Raw genomic sequence first — 15,252 nt, forward strand, 5'->3', positions numbered from 1 at the left:
GGGTACAAATATCTGAGTCTCCACTTTTACCTTCGGGATGTAGGCCCAGAAGTGGGATCGCTGGCTCACGATAGTCTTGTTTTTAATCTTCTGAAAAAGCACCTGATGTTGGCCACACTGGCTGCAGCTGTTAAGTCTGTTATGGCCAGTGGTGCTGGGGTTCATTGCTCCACGTTCTCACCGCACTTGGTTTTTCCTCTGCTCTTTCGCTGCTAAGGGCTGCACTGTGCTCTGCTTCACATTTCCTGCTGATTGGTGAAGCAGACCTCTGACTTTGAGTTGTTTTGAATGCTCATAGCTCACTCTCCACTGCTTTCCAGGAAGGAGATGAAGATGCTGGAGCTGTCGGGGTACCTGAAAGGCGAGCTGGGCGCGGAGGAGCAGCTGTCACTCATCAGCGGCTGCTCTGACCTGCGGGAGGCAGTAGAGGGCGCCCTGCACGTGCAGGTGAGTGGGGACACCTGCCCACCCTGCTGGCAGGGCCTGTCCCCGGGGTCCTTGGGTCAAAGGCAGGGGAAGGCGTGGGGATCGTGAGCCCGCAGGTACGGATGGCGTTCACGTGACCAGAAACACTGTCTGCCAACCCCCTCCCACCCCCTTCCCCCACTACCCCTTCCCCAGGATGGAGTTCTCTCTTGGGGGGTTAGAATGTTGAGCAAAAAGAAGGTCTTCTGGACAGCTAACACTTTCCTATTTTTATCTAACTGGATGAGAGACTATGTTGTTGTTTGTTCTGAGATATAAGAGATCACCCAAGAGAAACCCTTTAGTGTCTTGCAACGTTTGCATTTACTTTTTCCAACGACTTCACTCAGAGAATCAGGCCGTCCCCACCGCTGAGGGCACTCCAGGCCCAGTGGACTGGTGGCAGCTTGGTGCCCACACAGGCTTCAGCCCGCCAGGGCCTGAACACAGCTACCGCCCCATGAAGACCAGGTGTCTCCCAGCTTCCAAAACATGACACTTAAGCTGCCCGGGGTTGACAGGGCCTTGCTCCTGAGCTCCTCCTCACCCCATGTCCCGCCACTGCTGGTGTCTCGTCTGGTCTGTGACGCTGGTTGAGCTGAGAACTGGGAGCAAACCAGGCCTGAGCGGGGCTTCTGGTGCAGAGGCCTCAGGGCTGACTCTCCTTCAGTCCACACAGTAGAATTCCTCCTCTCTTCCCGCTCTTTCTACCGCATCCTGTGTCCCGTGCAGTGAAGGGCCCAGGGTGGACGCCAACCCGGCCCTGAGCTCTGAGCCCCTCGTCCTGGCCCGCTGAGGCCTCCATTCCTGTTCTCAGTGGTTGTGGTCACCTCAGTTCAGTTCAGTTCAGTCGCTCAGTCGTGTCCAACTCTTTGCAACCCTATGAATCGCAGCGCGCCAGGCCTCCCTGTCCATCACCAACTCCCGGAGTTCACTCAGACTCACGTCCATCGAATCAGTGATGCCATCCAGCCATCTCATCCTCTGTCGTCCCCTTCTCCTCCTGCCCCCAATCCCTCCCAGCATCAGAGTCTTTTCCAATGAGTCAACTCTTCACATGAGGTGGCCAAAGTACTGGAGTTTCAGCTTTAGCATCATTTCTTCCAAAGAAATCCCAGGGCTGATCTCCTTCAGAATGGACTGGTTGGATCTCCTTGCAGTCCAAGGGACTCTCAAGAGTCTTCTCCAATACCACAGTTCAAAAGCATCAATTCTTTGGTGCTCAGCTTTCTTCACAGTCCAACTCTCACATCCATACGTGACCCTTATTCCAGGCCAGGCTCCATTGCTTCCAATGAGAACAGTAGGAAACCCCTTTGGGGATCAATTTGATACATGATATTTATATGATGGAAGTGAATGCTTACAATGAAGTGTATGATGTGACCTGACAGGTGAGCATGTGACGTGTCACCACATGTTTCCCAGAACAGTGGTATCCACTTGGGTCTGTCTCCACTAGAGTGACTTGGCTTCTTTTCTGAACAGTTTCCAGTGGCCTTTGCTTTTTCCTTTGAGACATTTGCTGTACTTTGTAATCTATTTGTGATGATGGCTGGAAAGTTTCATCTCCAGCCTCAAGTACTATTTTTCAAGCCTTCTGTTGTTTCTTTTCTTCCCTGCAGTGATATGGTATGATCCACGCGGTAACTGGCAGTGTTATTTTTCTAAAACGATCTTTGTGTGTGTTTGTGTTAGTCTCTCAGTTGTGTCCAACTCTCGTTGACTCCAAAGGACTGCAGCCTACCAGGCTCTTCCATCCGTGGAATTCTCCAGGCAAGAACACCCGAGTGGGTTGCTATTTCCTTCTCCAAAAGCAGTCTTTATGAGGCTTATTATAAATTTTCCAGCACTAGCCATTGCAAGGGAAGCCCTGTGCCTTAGTGGTAAAGAATCCACCTGCCAATGCAGCAGACGTGGGTCAGAATCCTGGGTCAGGATGATTTCCTCCTTCCCCCAGGAGGAAATGGCAACCCACTCCAGTATTCTTGCCTGGAGAATTCCCTGGACAGAGGAGCCTGGATAGAGTCGAAAAGAGTGGGACATGACTCAGCAATTGGGCATGAACACATGCAGCTCTTGCAAAGTCATGCCCCAGGAATAATTAACATGTCTGTGTTAAATTTCTTCCTCTCCTGATCCCATTAAAGAAAAAAAAAAAGATTCTGGGTCTTCCCTGGTGGTCCAGTGGTTGGGACTCAGTGCTTCCATGGCCTGGAGCCCAGGTTTGATCCCTGGTCTGGGAACTAAGATAACAAATGCCACATGGAAAAAAAAAAAAAGACCTTGAACCTAAAGAATCAAGGCTCAGGGCTGCATTTGCTCTCCAGGGCCCTCACAGCACCTCCAGTCTTAGTGCTCAGAGACCTCCTGCTAGCCGCCTCCTCTGAGCGACTCTGTATGGCTTCCTCTTTCCCATTTAAGGACAAATTCTCATCGTAGAAAAATTCACCTAGGCTTTTTGGAGACTTTTTTTGTTTATAAAAAGAAAATGATCGTTACTTTAGGGAATTGCCCAAAGGCAGGAGGAGAGCATGTGAATTAACACAAACACTTCTTTAATCACAAACCTTCCAGTAGTGCGAGTTACTGAGCCCCGGGAATCACCGCCCTAGAAATGTGAGTGGTCGATTTGTCTTCCACCCAAGTCCCAGTGGGCAGGCACCTGGGTCAGAAGGTTTCCTCTGCTGAAACGTGGGAGGGAGTGAGAATGGAACCTGAATTTCTAGCACTTAGTGCAATTTTGAAATCAAATCTGGCCTGGCAAGAAAATCTAGCGTGCTGGAGAAATAAGTGTATTCTGAAAAGTTTCTAAAGCATTGACTGTTGCAAAGCATTAAGAGTCATTAGCTATGACACAGAGGCTTTATTTCATCTCTGCAACTTTTTACCTAAGATCCAGGTAGTTAGCTGGTAGGAGCCATGGGAATTTTGGTCATGGAATTGTGAGCTCTAAATGGACTTTCCTTATAGTCAGCACAGACAACTCAGATGTGTTTTTCCATGTCAATGTGAGAATTTGCATCTGAACCTTTACCTCTAAAACTGGGAAAATGCTTAGTCATTTTGGTAAGGACTTTGAGATTGTTAGTAATTACAGGAAGCAGTGTTCGTAATAAATACTATGGTTTAAAATTTATACATTTGCAGGGTCGGCCTTTTTTGGTCTTCTTCCACTGAGACTCAGAGTGATCTTCCTTTTGGTGGGAGTCGGGGGAGAAGGGGGACAGTAGCACTGAGTGTGCCCAGGAGTGCATGTTGAATCCTGAATTTCGTTTTTCCTTTTCCATGTGTGTATTAATTTGTAAAATTGGATTATTATTCACATATAATAAAAGCTGGCAGTTTTAATGTTCAGGTCTGTGTGCTCCAACAAATGCATGTGGTCATGTCACCGCCCTCCCCAGCTTCAGAGCATTTCTGCCACCCCGCAGAGTCCCCTCCTCCCACTTTTCGGTCTGGCCCAGGCCCGAAGCCACTGGTCTGGTTTTGTCCCTGCAGCTTTGCCTTTTCTGTAATGTGGTACAATGTGGACTCACCAGGACTGCACGTGCTTTGTTAGATTTACACATAAACGTGTCCTGATTTAGATGCTACCATAAATAGTACCTTCACAAATTTCAGCTTCTGCTTGTTCATTGCTAGCACATAGTAATAGAGTTAAAAGTGGGTTGTTTGATTTATTTAAATTGGGAGGGTTTTCCATATATCTTTGTTGTTGATTTTGAGTTTAAATCTGTTCTAGTCTCAAAACATACTTGACGTTATTTCAATTCTTTTATTTTGTTGAGGCATGTTTTATAACTCAGAATATAGTCTATTTTGATGAATATTCCACGTGCAGTTGAGAGAAATACATTTCGGAGTGAACTGTAATATGTAAATATGGGTAAAGTTGCTGGATAGTATTATCCAGTCTTTGCCATCCTAATGGATTTTCTGTTACTTCTCAAAAAAATATTTCTAAGAGGTATAAATGAACAATCATAGAGATAAATGAAATGAAATGATAAGAAATGCTCCATCTATAAGCCAGCTGAAAAGCAGGGTGGGGAAAAACACAAAACAAACAGAACAAATGGAAAAGAACAAGCAAGACAGTTGATTTTAATCCAACCCTATCAATAATTACAATAATTACACTAAATGTAATGGGCCAAAACATGCTAATTAAAAGGGTCTGTCAGAGGGGACAGAAGTTCAATACCCAACTATATGCCTGGTTTGAACTGAGAAATGAATCCACAATTATAGATGTCAATACTTTTCTCTCATTGATGGAGAGAAGAACAAATATCACGTATTAGGACATATATCTGGAATTTAGAAAAATGTACGATTTGCAGGGCAGGAATAGAGACATAGACATAAAGAACAGACTTTGGACACAGCAGAGAAGGAGAAGGTCAAATGAATTGAGAGAGTAGCATTGATACATTTACGTTCAGTTCAGTTCAGTTGCTCAGTCGTGTCCGACTCTTTGCAACCCCATGAATTGCAGCACGCCAGGCCTCCCTGTCCATCATCAACTCCCGGAGTTCACTCAGACTCACGTCCGTTGAGTCAGTGATGCCATCCAGCCATCTCATCCTCTGTCATCCTCTTCTCCTCCTGCCCCCAATCTCTCCCAGCATCAGGGTCTTTTCCAGTGAGTCAACTCTTCGGTGAGGAGGTCAAAGTACTGGAGTTTCAGCTTTTAGCATCATTCCTTCCAAAGAAATCCCAGGGCTGATCTCCTTCAGAATGGACTGGTTGGATCTCCTTGCAGTCCAAGGGACTCTCAAGAGTCTTCTCCAACACCACAGTTCAAAAGCATCAATTCTTCGGCGCTCAGCCTTCTTCACAGTCCAACTCTCACATCCATACACGACCACAGGAAAAACCATAGCCTTGACTAGACGGACCTTTGTTGGCAAAGTAATGTCTCTGCTTTTCAATATGCTATCTAGATTGGTCATAACTTTTCTTCCAAGGAGTAAGCGTCTTTTAATTTCATGGCTGCAGTCACCATCTGCAGTGATTTTGGAGCCCAGAAAAATAAAGTCTGACACTGTTTCTGTAAAATAGCTAGTTAGTGGGAAGTTGCTATATAACACAGGGAGCTCAACACAGATCTCTGTGACCATCTAGAGGGGTAGGATGGGGTTAGGGGGTAGAGGGGAAGTTCAAGAGGGAGGGGACACATATTATACTTATGGCTGATTCACCTTGTATGGCAGAAGCCAATACACTATTGTAAAACAATTATCCTCCAATTAAAAAATATTATAAATTTTTTTAAAAATAAGGCTTTATACATAGTATTTTGGCCTCTGAAAGTCTGTGTTCTAATAAAGCCTAGTCTAAAGTGTGTGTGTGCTCAGTCGTGTCCAACTCTGCGACCACATGGACTGTAGCCCACCAGGCTCCTCTATCCAAGGGATTTTCTGGTCAAGAATACTGGAGTGGGTCGCATCTTCCTTCTCCATTACTCTAATATATGGTCCACAAATTTAAAAAATAAATAAAGGCCAGATAGTAAACGTTTCAGGCTTTGAGAGCTGAGTACAGCCTCTTTTATATTTTACAGCCCTTCAGAAGTCTAAAAGCCGTTCTTGGCTGGGGGCCGTAGACTGGCCTGGATCCCAGCCTGCTGGCCCTGCTCCAGTTTGTTGAGGTGCTTTCCTCCCCACGACTTAGGGAAAGGAGTCCTCCATTAGCGCGTCTAGCCTGTGGGCCTTTCCGGGCTCTTCCTGGGGGCGCGTCTCCACATCAGTTTCCGGGTCTGCGTTTGCCGCGCGCTCTCTTGCTCCCCCTGGCGTCCGTGTGCTGCAACTGCAGGATCGCCGAGCGGGACTGAGTCCCATCCACGTGGGGTCAGGGAGAGGGAAACCAGCACCTCGCACCCCGGAGGCAGGCTCGTGGACGTGCAGCTCCTCCCAGGGAGAGGCTGTGGGCTGGGCTTTCCCTCCTGGCCCTGGCAGGGCTGGCTTAGGGGAGGCGCTCGTGGATGACACCCACCTTCACGCACTCATTCTTGTCTGTGCGACCGCCTGGCCCCGCCACCTCCTGGGCTGTGGCCCCAGGTGAGCCCGTCTGTCCATGTCCATCTCCTGCTTTCTCTGCAAGGCCCCTGCGCAGGTGGGATTCGGTCAGTCAAAATCAACGTGATCATTCTCAGTGTTTTTACAAATGACACCTGGTTGATGATCACTGTGTATCATTCTTCTGTATTTTGAGTTGTGTTTTTAAGGTCAGGTTCATTGAAAATGGCGGAGAAGGCAATGGCACCCCACTCCAGTACTCTTGCCTGGAAAATCCCATGGATGGACCACCCTGGTAGGCTGCAGTCCATGGGGTCACTAAGAGTTGGACTCGACTGAGAGATTTCGCTTTAACTTTCATTTTCATGCATTGGAGGAGGAAATGGCAACCCACTCCAGTGTTCTTGCCTGGAGAATCCCAGGGACGGGGGAGCCTGGTGGGCTGCCATCTATGCTGGTCGCACAGAGTCACACACACGACTGAAGCGACTTAGCAGTAGCAGTCATTGAAAATGGAACCTCGAGGTTTACACCCCTGTCTGGCCCTTGGTGGCTTGTTGCTGGTCTTGTGAATTCCCCTCACCCTTGTAAGTGTGGCCAATTAAGACGGAGGATTTCAGGATCACCAGTGTGGGGTACATTGATCTCCAGTGTGGGGTACATTGATCTTTAAGATGCTTATTAAATTGATAAATGAAAACAGGTATTTCACTAGCCAAATTTGTAGCAACGAACATGTCCTTGTCCCAACACTGACATTTGTAATTTGGTTCTAAAGTTACTATGAAACTGAATGAGCAACCCTGCTGCTGCTGCTGCTAAGTCGCTTCAGTTGTGTCCGACTCTGTGCGACCCCATGGACTGCAGCCTACCAGGCTCCTCCGTCCATGGGATTTTCCAGGCAAGAGTACTGGAGTGGGGTGCCATTGCCTTCTCCATGAGCAATCCTACTTCTCCCTAAACTTTACAAAATAGAAGCTCAGATCTCTCTTTAAAAAAAAGCACAGTACCACTCTTTTGGAAAGAAGGGGTGACATTGTAACAAATCCTGGAATGGTGACAAAACATTGATTGTATATAATATAAATATAGATAGAAATCTAGATATCTCTGTGTATCTAAACCTTTCTTCCTATAGTTAGGAACTTAACTATCCCTTATGCCTTAGGAGTTGCAGGTTGCTAAATTAATGCTCAAAGTCAAAATAAGCAAGTGTCTAATATAAACATTTTTATTTTATGAAATCTATTAATGGAATGTATAGATACCAACCAAGGAAATTATTTTTAATCTTATTATTCAGTTGAAAACGTGGTAAGTCCATTTAAAAGTAGCCATGGCATGCATATTTAGTGCTTGAGATGTGAGAGTGGGACCATAAAGAAGGCTTAGTGCGTAGAAACTGATGTTTTTGAACTGTGCTGTTGAAGAAGACTTTTGAGAGTTCCCTGGACTGCAAGGAAATGAAAACCAGTCAATCCTAAAGGAAATTAACCCTGAATATTCAGTGAAGGACTGTTGCTGAGGCTCCAATACTCTGACCACCTGATGGGAAGAGCCAACTCATTAGAAAAGACCCTGATACTGGAAAGGATTGAAGGCAAAAGGAGAAGCGGGCGGCAAAGGATGAGATGGTTAGATAGCATAACTGACTCAATGGACATAAGTTTGAGCAAACTCCAGGGGATGGTAAAGGACAGGGAAGGCTAGCGTGCTGCAGTCCATAGGGTTGCAAAGATTCGGACATGACTTAGCAACTGAACAACGACAATAAATAGTAAATACTTTCGCAATTGTAATATTATTTTCCCTTTTTGCTCTTGGTGGTGGGTGGTCATTGTTTACCAAGAACCTTAGGTATCATACAGCCCATCATGAAGTCCTGCCTTTTTAAGAGATATATTTTAAGGCATATGAGGAATCTGGGAATTTAATATTAATAAAAACCACCCGGGGCAAAACTCCATGCTAGTGAAAGTTCGAGGGCCCTGTGTCCCGCAGCGAGAGCCATGGAGGCCTGGGGTGGTGTTTGTTTTCCCGCCAGCTCTCTGGCTCTGGCTGTTCCTGGTGGCACAGGCACCCGGGGTTCAGATCTGCTTGCTCTGAGCCACCCTGATGTTTATTTTCATTTGAAAGTCAATATTCCAAGACTTGCTGCCTAGCTTATCTGTTTGAACAATTAGGGGAAAACACAGGGAGGTTTCTTTCAAGTTGGTGACTGTCCCCTTTTAGGATTGGGTTCAGACCAGCTGCCCAGAGGAGAGCTGCCTGCCTGACACATGGAAGCCTGGTCACCAGCACAGCCCTGACGGATGGTGTGTGTCGGGCATGGAGGCGTTCCTGGAGGAGGCACTTTCACACTAACTTAGAACCCTTTAAGGACCACCTTGTTCTAGATGGTGCTCTTGCTCTTTCCTGAAGTGACCCTCGGAAGGCTCGGTTTGGCTCTGGCAATGTGTCACCAGTGACAGTTACTTACGTGAGTGGGGTTCCACACAGTGATCCTGCATAAAGCCAGCTGTTAACAGCTGAAAGTGCCAGAAAATATGAAACACATGTTGTCCTTGCCTTAAAACTCCACTGGTTTCTGTCCTGAAACAGAATGGCTGTCCGAAGTGGTGGTTGAGATCCAGCTGCTGTTCCTTATAGATTCAGGGCCCACACCCACACTTTCCTGGGTGTAGGCTGATGTTTTTATTAACTGTCTGCTGCCTCCCTAACCTCTAAGGAGGGAATCCCCTTCTTTAGAGATGAAGAGTTGGAAATGGATGTCCTTTATTAAGAGCATTGTGGTACAACGGAATTACCCTGTTACTTAGACCCAGTTAACCTGATACGTTTGGGGTACTTTCCTGAGACATTATTCCTGAAATGTTAGAATAGGTGAGAGTCATTATTTTAAAAATGAGAAATGAGAAACAAGTTGTCTTGAGTCCTGCCACCCTCACAAAAGACCTGTTTTTCTTTTTATTTATTTATTTGGCTGTGTTGGGTCTTAACTGCGGCACTCGGGACTTTCTTTGCGGCTCACAGACCCCCTAGTCGCGGCTCACAGACCCCCTAGTCGCGGCGCAGGGACCCTCCCTAGTTGTGACTCACAGACCCCCAGTCGCAGCACACCGACCCCCAAGTTGCGGCTCATGGACCCCTGGTTGTGGCTCACGGTCCCCCAGTCGTGGCTCACGGACCCCCTAGTGATGGCGCAGGAACCCCTAGTTGAGGCGCACGGATCCAATAATTGAGTCGCGTGGACCCCCTAGTTGCAGCCCTTGGGCTTAGTTGCCCCTCGGCATGTGGGATCTTAATTCCCCGACCAGGGATCAAAGCCACATCCCCTGCATTGCAAGGCCAATTCTTAGCCACTGCGTCTCCAGGGGAATCCCATGGTACTGATTTTGGTAATGTATTTTCTAGCCTATTTGGGGTAGATTTTTTTCATCACTGGCCTAAAGAAGACACAGAATATGGCAAACGCTATGGTCAGTCGTTGCCAACAGCGTCAAGCTGCAGCTGCCTTGGTGTCTCCCTGGTGCGTTTTCTCTTGCATCCTTCGTCCGACCATTCAGCTGGGACCAAGTGCGTGTGTCCTAGAGGCGTGAGAGCTGTGCCTGGGGACAAAGGACGATTCTGGCTGGAAAGGACTCTCTGGAGGGAAAGCCCATTTTGTGTAATATTCTGGGGCCTGACTCTCATGCAGGGGAGAGGAGGAGAAGGTGCTCTGGAAGTCTCCTGGCTGGGTGAGATGGTTTGGGGCATGGAGTGTACCCCTGTCTGCTCGAGTTGTCACCTGTCCTTGGTCAAGAAAAGGATGGGAAAGGCTGGCACCCTGGCAAGGCCACAGGGCACTTCTGCCTGTGAGAAGCTTACACCTTCCTTGGGAAGTAAGTGGGACTGGAAGTAAATTGAACACACAGCTCAGAGCGGGGAGGGATGAGGGGAGGGTGTGAACGACCTTGAGGACAAGCAGCTTCTGCACGAGGAGGAGGGAGTCTTCCTATATGTCCTTCTTGAGTAAAATGAAGCACTGTGTGTCTTAAGGAAACTTCTGCTGCAGTGACCAGAAAGTTGTAGAATGGGAGTCCATCTGTGGGGTGATCTGATTTTTCGGGGAGAAATGCTGGGAAAAGACACAAGTGTCTTGGAGGTGGAGTTTTGTGAGGTTTGTCCTTTTACTTGGCCATATTTTCTAGATTTTTCGCAATGAACGTGTATTACTTCTGTGGTAAAAAGCACACGGATCCCCTGGCAGGTGCTCTGGGAGCAGCTGAGTCTGTGGTGGTCAAGACCCAGACTTGGGAGACAGACAGATGCGGGGTCCACGGCCCGGCGCATCTCTCCCTCGTTACACAAGTTTCAGCGCGTTCTCAGCTTGTAGGAAACAGCGGTCTCTTTTCTAAAACATGGGTCATACACAAAATGATTATCCTGAGAATTAAATGAAAAGGTGTACAAAGCACATACCACATACCAGCTGCTGTTGAAATGCTCAGGAAATACCAGAGTTTCTTATGCCAACAGCTTAAGTTTTTTTATACCTAAGTTTGAGCTGCGCAGTTTTGGCTTTCTTTCTGGTTATGAAGTATGCGTGAATGTACGTTTCCTGCAAGTATTAGAAGAATCATGTCTATGGCTTTGTGTGCTCAGTTGCTCAGTCGTGTCTGACTCTTTGTGACCCCCATGGACTGAAGCCCTCCGGGCTTCTCTGGTGGAGCCAGAGGAATGTCTGTGGAATTCTCCAGCCAAGAATACTCGAGTGGGTTGCCGTTTCCTCCTCCAGGGGATCTTCCTGACTCAGGGATCAAACCCACGTGTCCAGCGTCTCCTGAACTGGCAGCCTGTTGCTTTCAGTTTAGTTCAGTCACTCAGTCGTGTCCGACTCTTTGCGACCCCATGAATCGCAGCACACCAGGCCTCCCTGTCCATCACCAACTCCCGGAGTTTACCCAAACTCATGTCCATCGAATCGGTGATGCCATCCAGCCATCTCATCCTCTCTCGTCCCCTTCTCCTCCTTCCCCCAATCCCTCCCAGCATCAGGGTCTTTTCCAGTGAGTCAACTCTTTGCATGAGGTGTCAGTAGCTCCTCTGGGAGCTTTCCCAGGCCCAGGTGGGCTGCCCAACCAGGGCTTGTTCAGCCGACTGCGCACTGAGAACCTTGGCATGGGGCGGTGGCTGGGCCTCCCCAGAGCCGGCCGGTGACACCTGCCAGGCCTGCCGAGAGGGAAACAAGCGCTTAGTTATTATGTTAAATGGCCTGTGTGAGTACGTGATGCATCTCAGCTCCTGCAGCTGCCAGGAAAAGGTTCCCACGTCTTCCTGGGAGGCCTGGCTGGGCCCCAGGACCCTCTGTGGTGCTCAGACGTGTCAGGGTTGATCTCGTTGCCGGTTTCCAGCAGCAGATGTGGTCATTGCTTGCTGTGTGGGTGCTAGAAGGGCATCCTAGATGCCCTAGACAGAGACCTTGTCTGTACCCTGATTCTCCAGACGTTTCCTGGTACCTCACTCACCCCCGTCACCTCCCGCCCCCAGGCTGCTCCTTGCCATCAGCACCTGATCCTGCTCCTTTGGACAGTTTGGGGTCCTGCTTTTGTTCTCTTTGCTTTAGATTCTGTTTAGTGGGCTGTTCTAAGCAGTATCCTCTCCACCCCCACCACCCCCCATGCAGTCACCCCCTGCTGCCCACAGGGTTGGGGTGGTTCACAGACCCTGCTTCCTGCTTCCCTCCCCTCCCAGCACCCTGAGCTCTTGTTTCTTTAATAGTTTTGTTTGTTTGTTCTTTTAATGTGGTCCCCATCACATTTATTTTTGTTAAAAATTTTTTTTTTTTTTTTTTTTTGCTATATTGCACAGCATTTGGAATCTTAGTTCCCTGACCAGAAATCAAACCTGTGCCCCTGCCTTGGAAGTGAGAAGTCTTATCCACTGGACTGTGAGGGAAGTCCCTGTTTCTTTAATAGTTTCTTTTTTTTTTTTTTAAGAGTGACATTCAACACATATTTTTAGTGTCTTTGAGAGATCCACACTGTGATTTTGGGCTGTAACTTCTGACAGAATGGATGCTGGTGGCTCCTTGGTTAACAGGTGTCCTTGGGCCCAGAACTGCCTGCCCTGTGTGGTCGTGGTCGCCACAGGGCCATCAAGACTTGAGCACTAGACAGGTGCTGCAAACTGACACAGGTGTAAAATCCCCACTGGATTTCAGTGACTTACTAAGGAAAGAAGAAAATAATGTAAAATATCTCAATAGTTTTTAACACTGATTACATATTAAATTGACAATATTAGAAAGATGCTAACAATAACCCTGTGTACGAGACAGCAAAAGAGACACTGATGTATAGAACAGTCTTATGGACTCTGTTGCAGAGGGAGAGGGTGGGAAGATTTGGGAGAATGGCATTGAAACATGTATAATATCATGTATGAAACGAGTTGCCAGTCCAGGTTCGATGCACGATACTGGATGCTTGGGACTAGTGTACTGGGACGACCCAGAAGGATGGTATGGGGAGGGAGGAGGGAGGAGGGTTCAGGATGGGGAACACATGTATACCTGTGGCAGATTCATTTTGATATTTGGCAAAAATAATACAATTTGTAAAGTTTAAAAATAAAATAAAAATTAAAAAAAAATGACAATATTTGGGTATATTGAGTTGTTGTTTTTTAGTTGCTCAGTCGTGTCCGACTCTCTGCGACACCATGGACCGCAGCACACCAGGCGTCCCTGTCCATCACCAACTCCCAGAGTTTATTCAGACTCATGTCCGTTGAGTCAGCCATCCAGCCATCTCATCCTCTGTCACCTCCTTCTCCTGCATCTTTCCCAGCATCAGGGTCTTTTCCAATGAGTTGGCTCTTTGCATCAGGTGGTCAAAGTATTGGAGCTTTGGTTTCAGCATCAGTCCTTCCAATGAATAAAATGACAATATTTTGATATATTGAGTTAAATAAAATTTATTGGTATAACTAAGTTTATCTGTTTCTTCCTGCTTTCTTAATGTGGCTACTAGAAAACAGCATTGCATATGTGACTCATGTTGTGTTTCATTGGGTGGCTGGTCTAGAGCATGAAGTCTCCTTGGCCTTGCTTTATCAGTTAATTGTGGTCCCTGCTGTTCCCCTGGGCAGGGCCTGCCCTTTTGGTTACTATTTAAAGGGAAATAACCACTTGTTTGGAGAAGGCAATGGCACCCCACTCCAGGACTCTTGCCTGGAAAATCCCATCTGGTGGGCTGCAGTCCATGGGGTTGCAAAGAGTCAGACACGACTGAGCGACTTCACTTTCACTTTTCACTTTCATGCATTGGAGAAGGAAACGGAACCCACTCCAGTGTTCTTGCCTGGAGAATCCCAGGGACAGGGGAGCCTGGTGGGCTGCCATCTAAGGGGTCACAAAGAGTTGGACACGACTGAAGCACCTTAGCAGTAGCAGCAGCAACCGCTTGTTTTACTCACCTCTGCACATTTGATCAAGCCTCTGCCTGGAGCTGTGCACTGTGATTCTGATAGCACGTTTGTCTTCAGACATGGGAATATTCTGAGTGAATATCTGTGAATGTACTGTATGACACCATATCGACAATGCTGTTGATTGTAATATGTCTTCCAATGTGAGAAACACTAAGGAAAACAAATGCATCTTAGAAGGTGACCCACAATATTCTCTAACCCTTGACCTATTTGGTGTTTTGAGTTTCTTCCTTTAGTTAATTTGTAAATGATAAATCAAAATGTTTTGTAATGTTTTGCAAAGACCTTTAGAATTACGGACTTCATGTCAGTGAAGTGGAGGAGTCTGGCTTTGGAGGGGGGCTCCTTACCCAGACTCTCTGCCTCAGCCCCCTCCACTGTAAAATGAGGCGATCATGGAGCTGCTCCATTGTCATGAGAGCTGAGTGGGCATCTGTGAATTAAACAAGCTCCTTTTTATCAGCACCCAAGCAGCGCCTGGCTCAGAAGAAGTCGGCAAAGTGGGCTCACCCTTCAGCCCCTCGGTATCCCCATTTATGACCAGGGAACCAAACTGACCAAGGGTAAACATGCAGTCAGTGGTAGGTCAGTGTTTATCTTCTCATATCAGATTGGGTTTCTGAGCCAGAAGTGAATGTAAGATTTCTGGCTCAGTGATGCATTTTCCCTCACGATCCTGGAATTGGATGAATGTTGCATCTCATGTGAACTCTTTCCCACATCAGCAATTCTCAGAGTTAGAGAGACTGGGCAGGTGGGCTCTCAGACCCAGGAAGGACACCTGGAATTGCCTGAATCTTCGGATTTTTCACATTAAGCAAGTTATAAGTTGGAATTTTTATTTCTGATTTTAAAATCTTGGTTCAGGTTTTCTTTTTTTCTTTTTAATATTTATTTTATTACTTATTTGACCGCACCGGGTCTCAGTTGTAGCACGTGGGATCTTTTAGCTGTGGCATGCAAACTCAGTTGTGACATGTGGGATCTAGTTCCCTGACCAGGGATCCAACCCAGACACTCTGCACTGGGAATGTGGAGTCTTTCCTAATCACATTGTGACCGTGTGTGACCTCTGACCACAATCTGGTATATTAATTCTGTTTGACACTCCTGTTCCCTTTGAGAACCTTCATGAGTATTTTCTTCTTTACCACTTTTGTTTTACTTCCTTCAGAGACGTTTCTCTCAGGCTGGTAGACATGTATAAAACCCTGTTGTTTCAATGGTGACTTAGCGAGTGTTAGAGTTTTATATCCAGTCTTCATTACAAAACACATTTTGGGTAGGAGGA

The 15,252-nt window shown here is 47.0% G+C and overlaps 1 protein-coding gene across 2 annotated transcripts in view; it reads left to right on the forward strand.

Annotated features, from left to right (window-relative positions):
- Positions 1 to 15,252, forward strand: part of CRYL1 (crystallin lambda 1) — a 56,577-nt gene that overhangs the window by 17,605 nt on the left and 23,720 nt on the right. For both annotated transcript variants that reach the window (XM_070800311.1, XM_070800312.1), the window contains exon 3: positions 321 to 447. In XM_070800311.1, coding sequence (XP_070656412.1) covers positions 321 to 447 — 127 coding nt within the window. The remainder of the gene's footprint in view (positions 1 to 320; positions 448 to 15,252) is intronic.

This window comes from Bos indicus, chromosome 12, assembly GCF_029378745.1.
Source record: "Bos indicus isolate NIAB-ARS_2022 breed Sahiwal x Tharparkar chromosome 12, NIAB-ARS_B.indTharparkar_mat_pri_1.0, whole genome shotgun sequence".
Lineage (NCBI taxonomy): Eukaryota > Metazoa > Chordata > Mammalia > Artiodactyla > Bovidae > Bos > Bos indicus.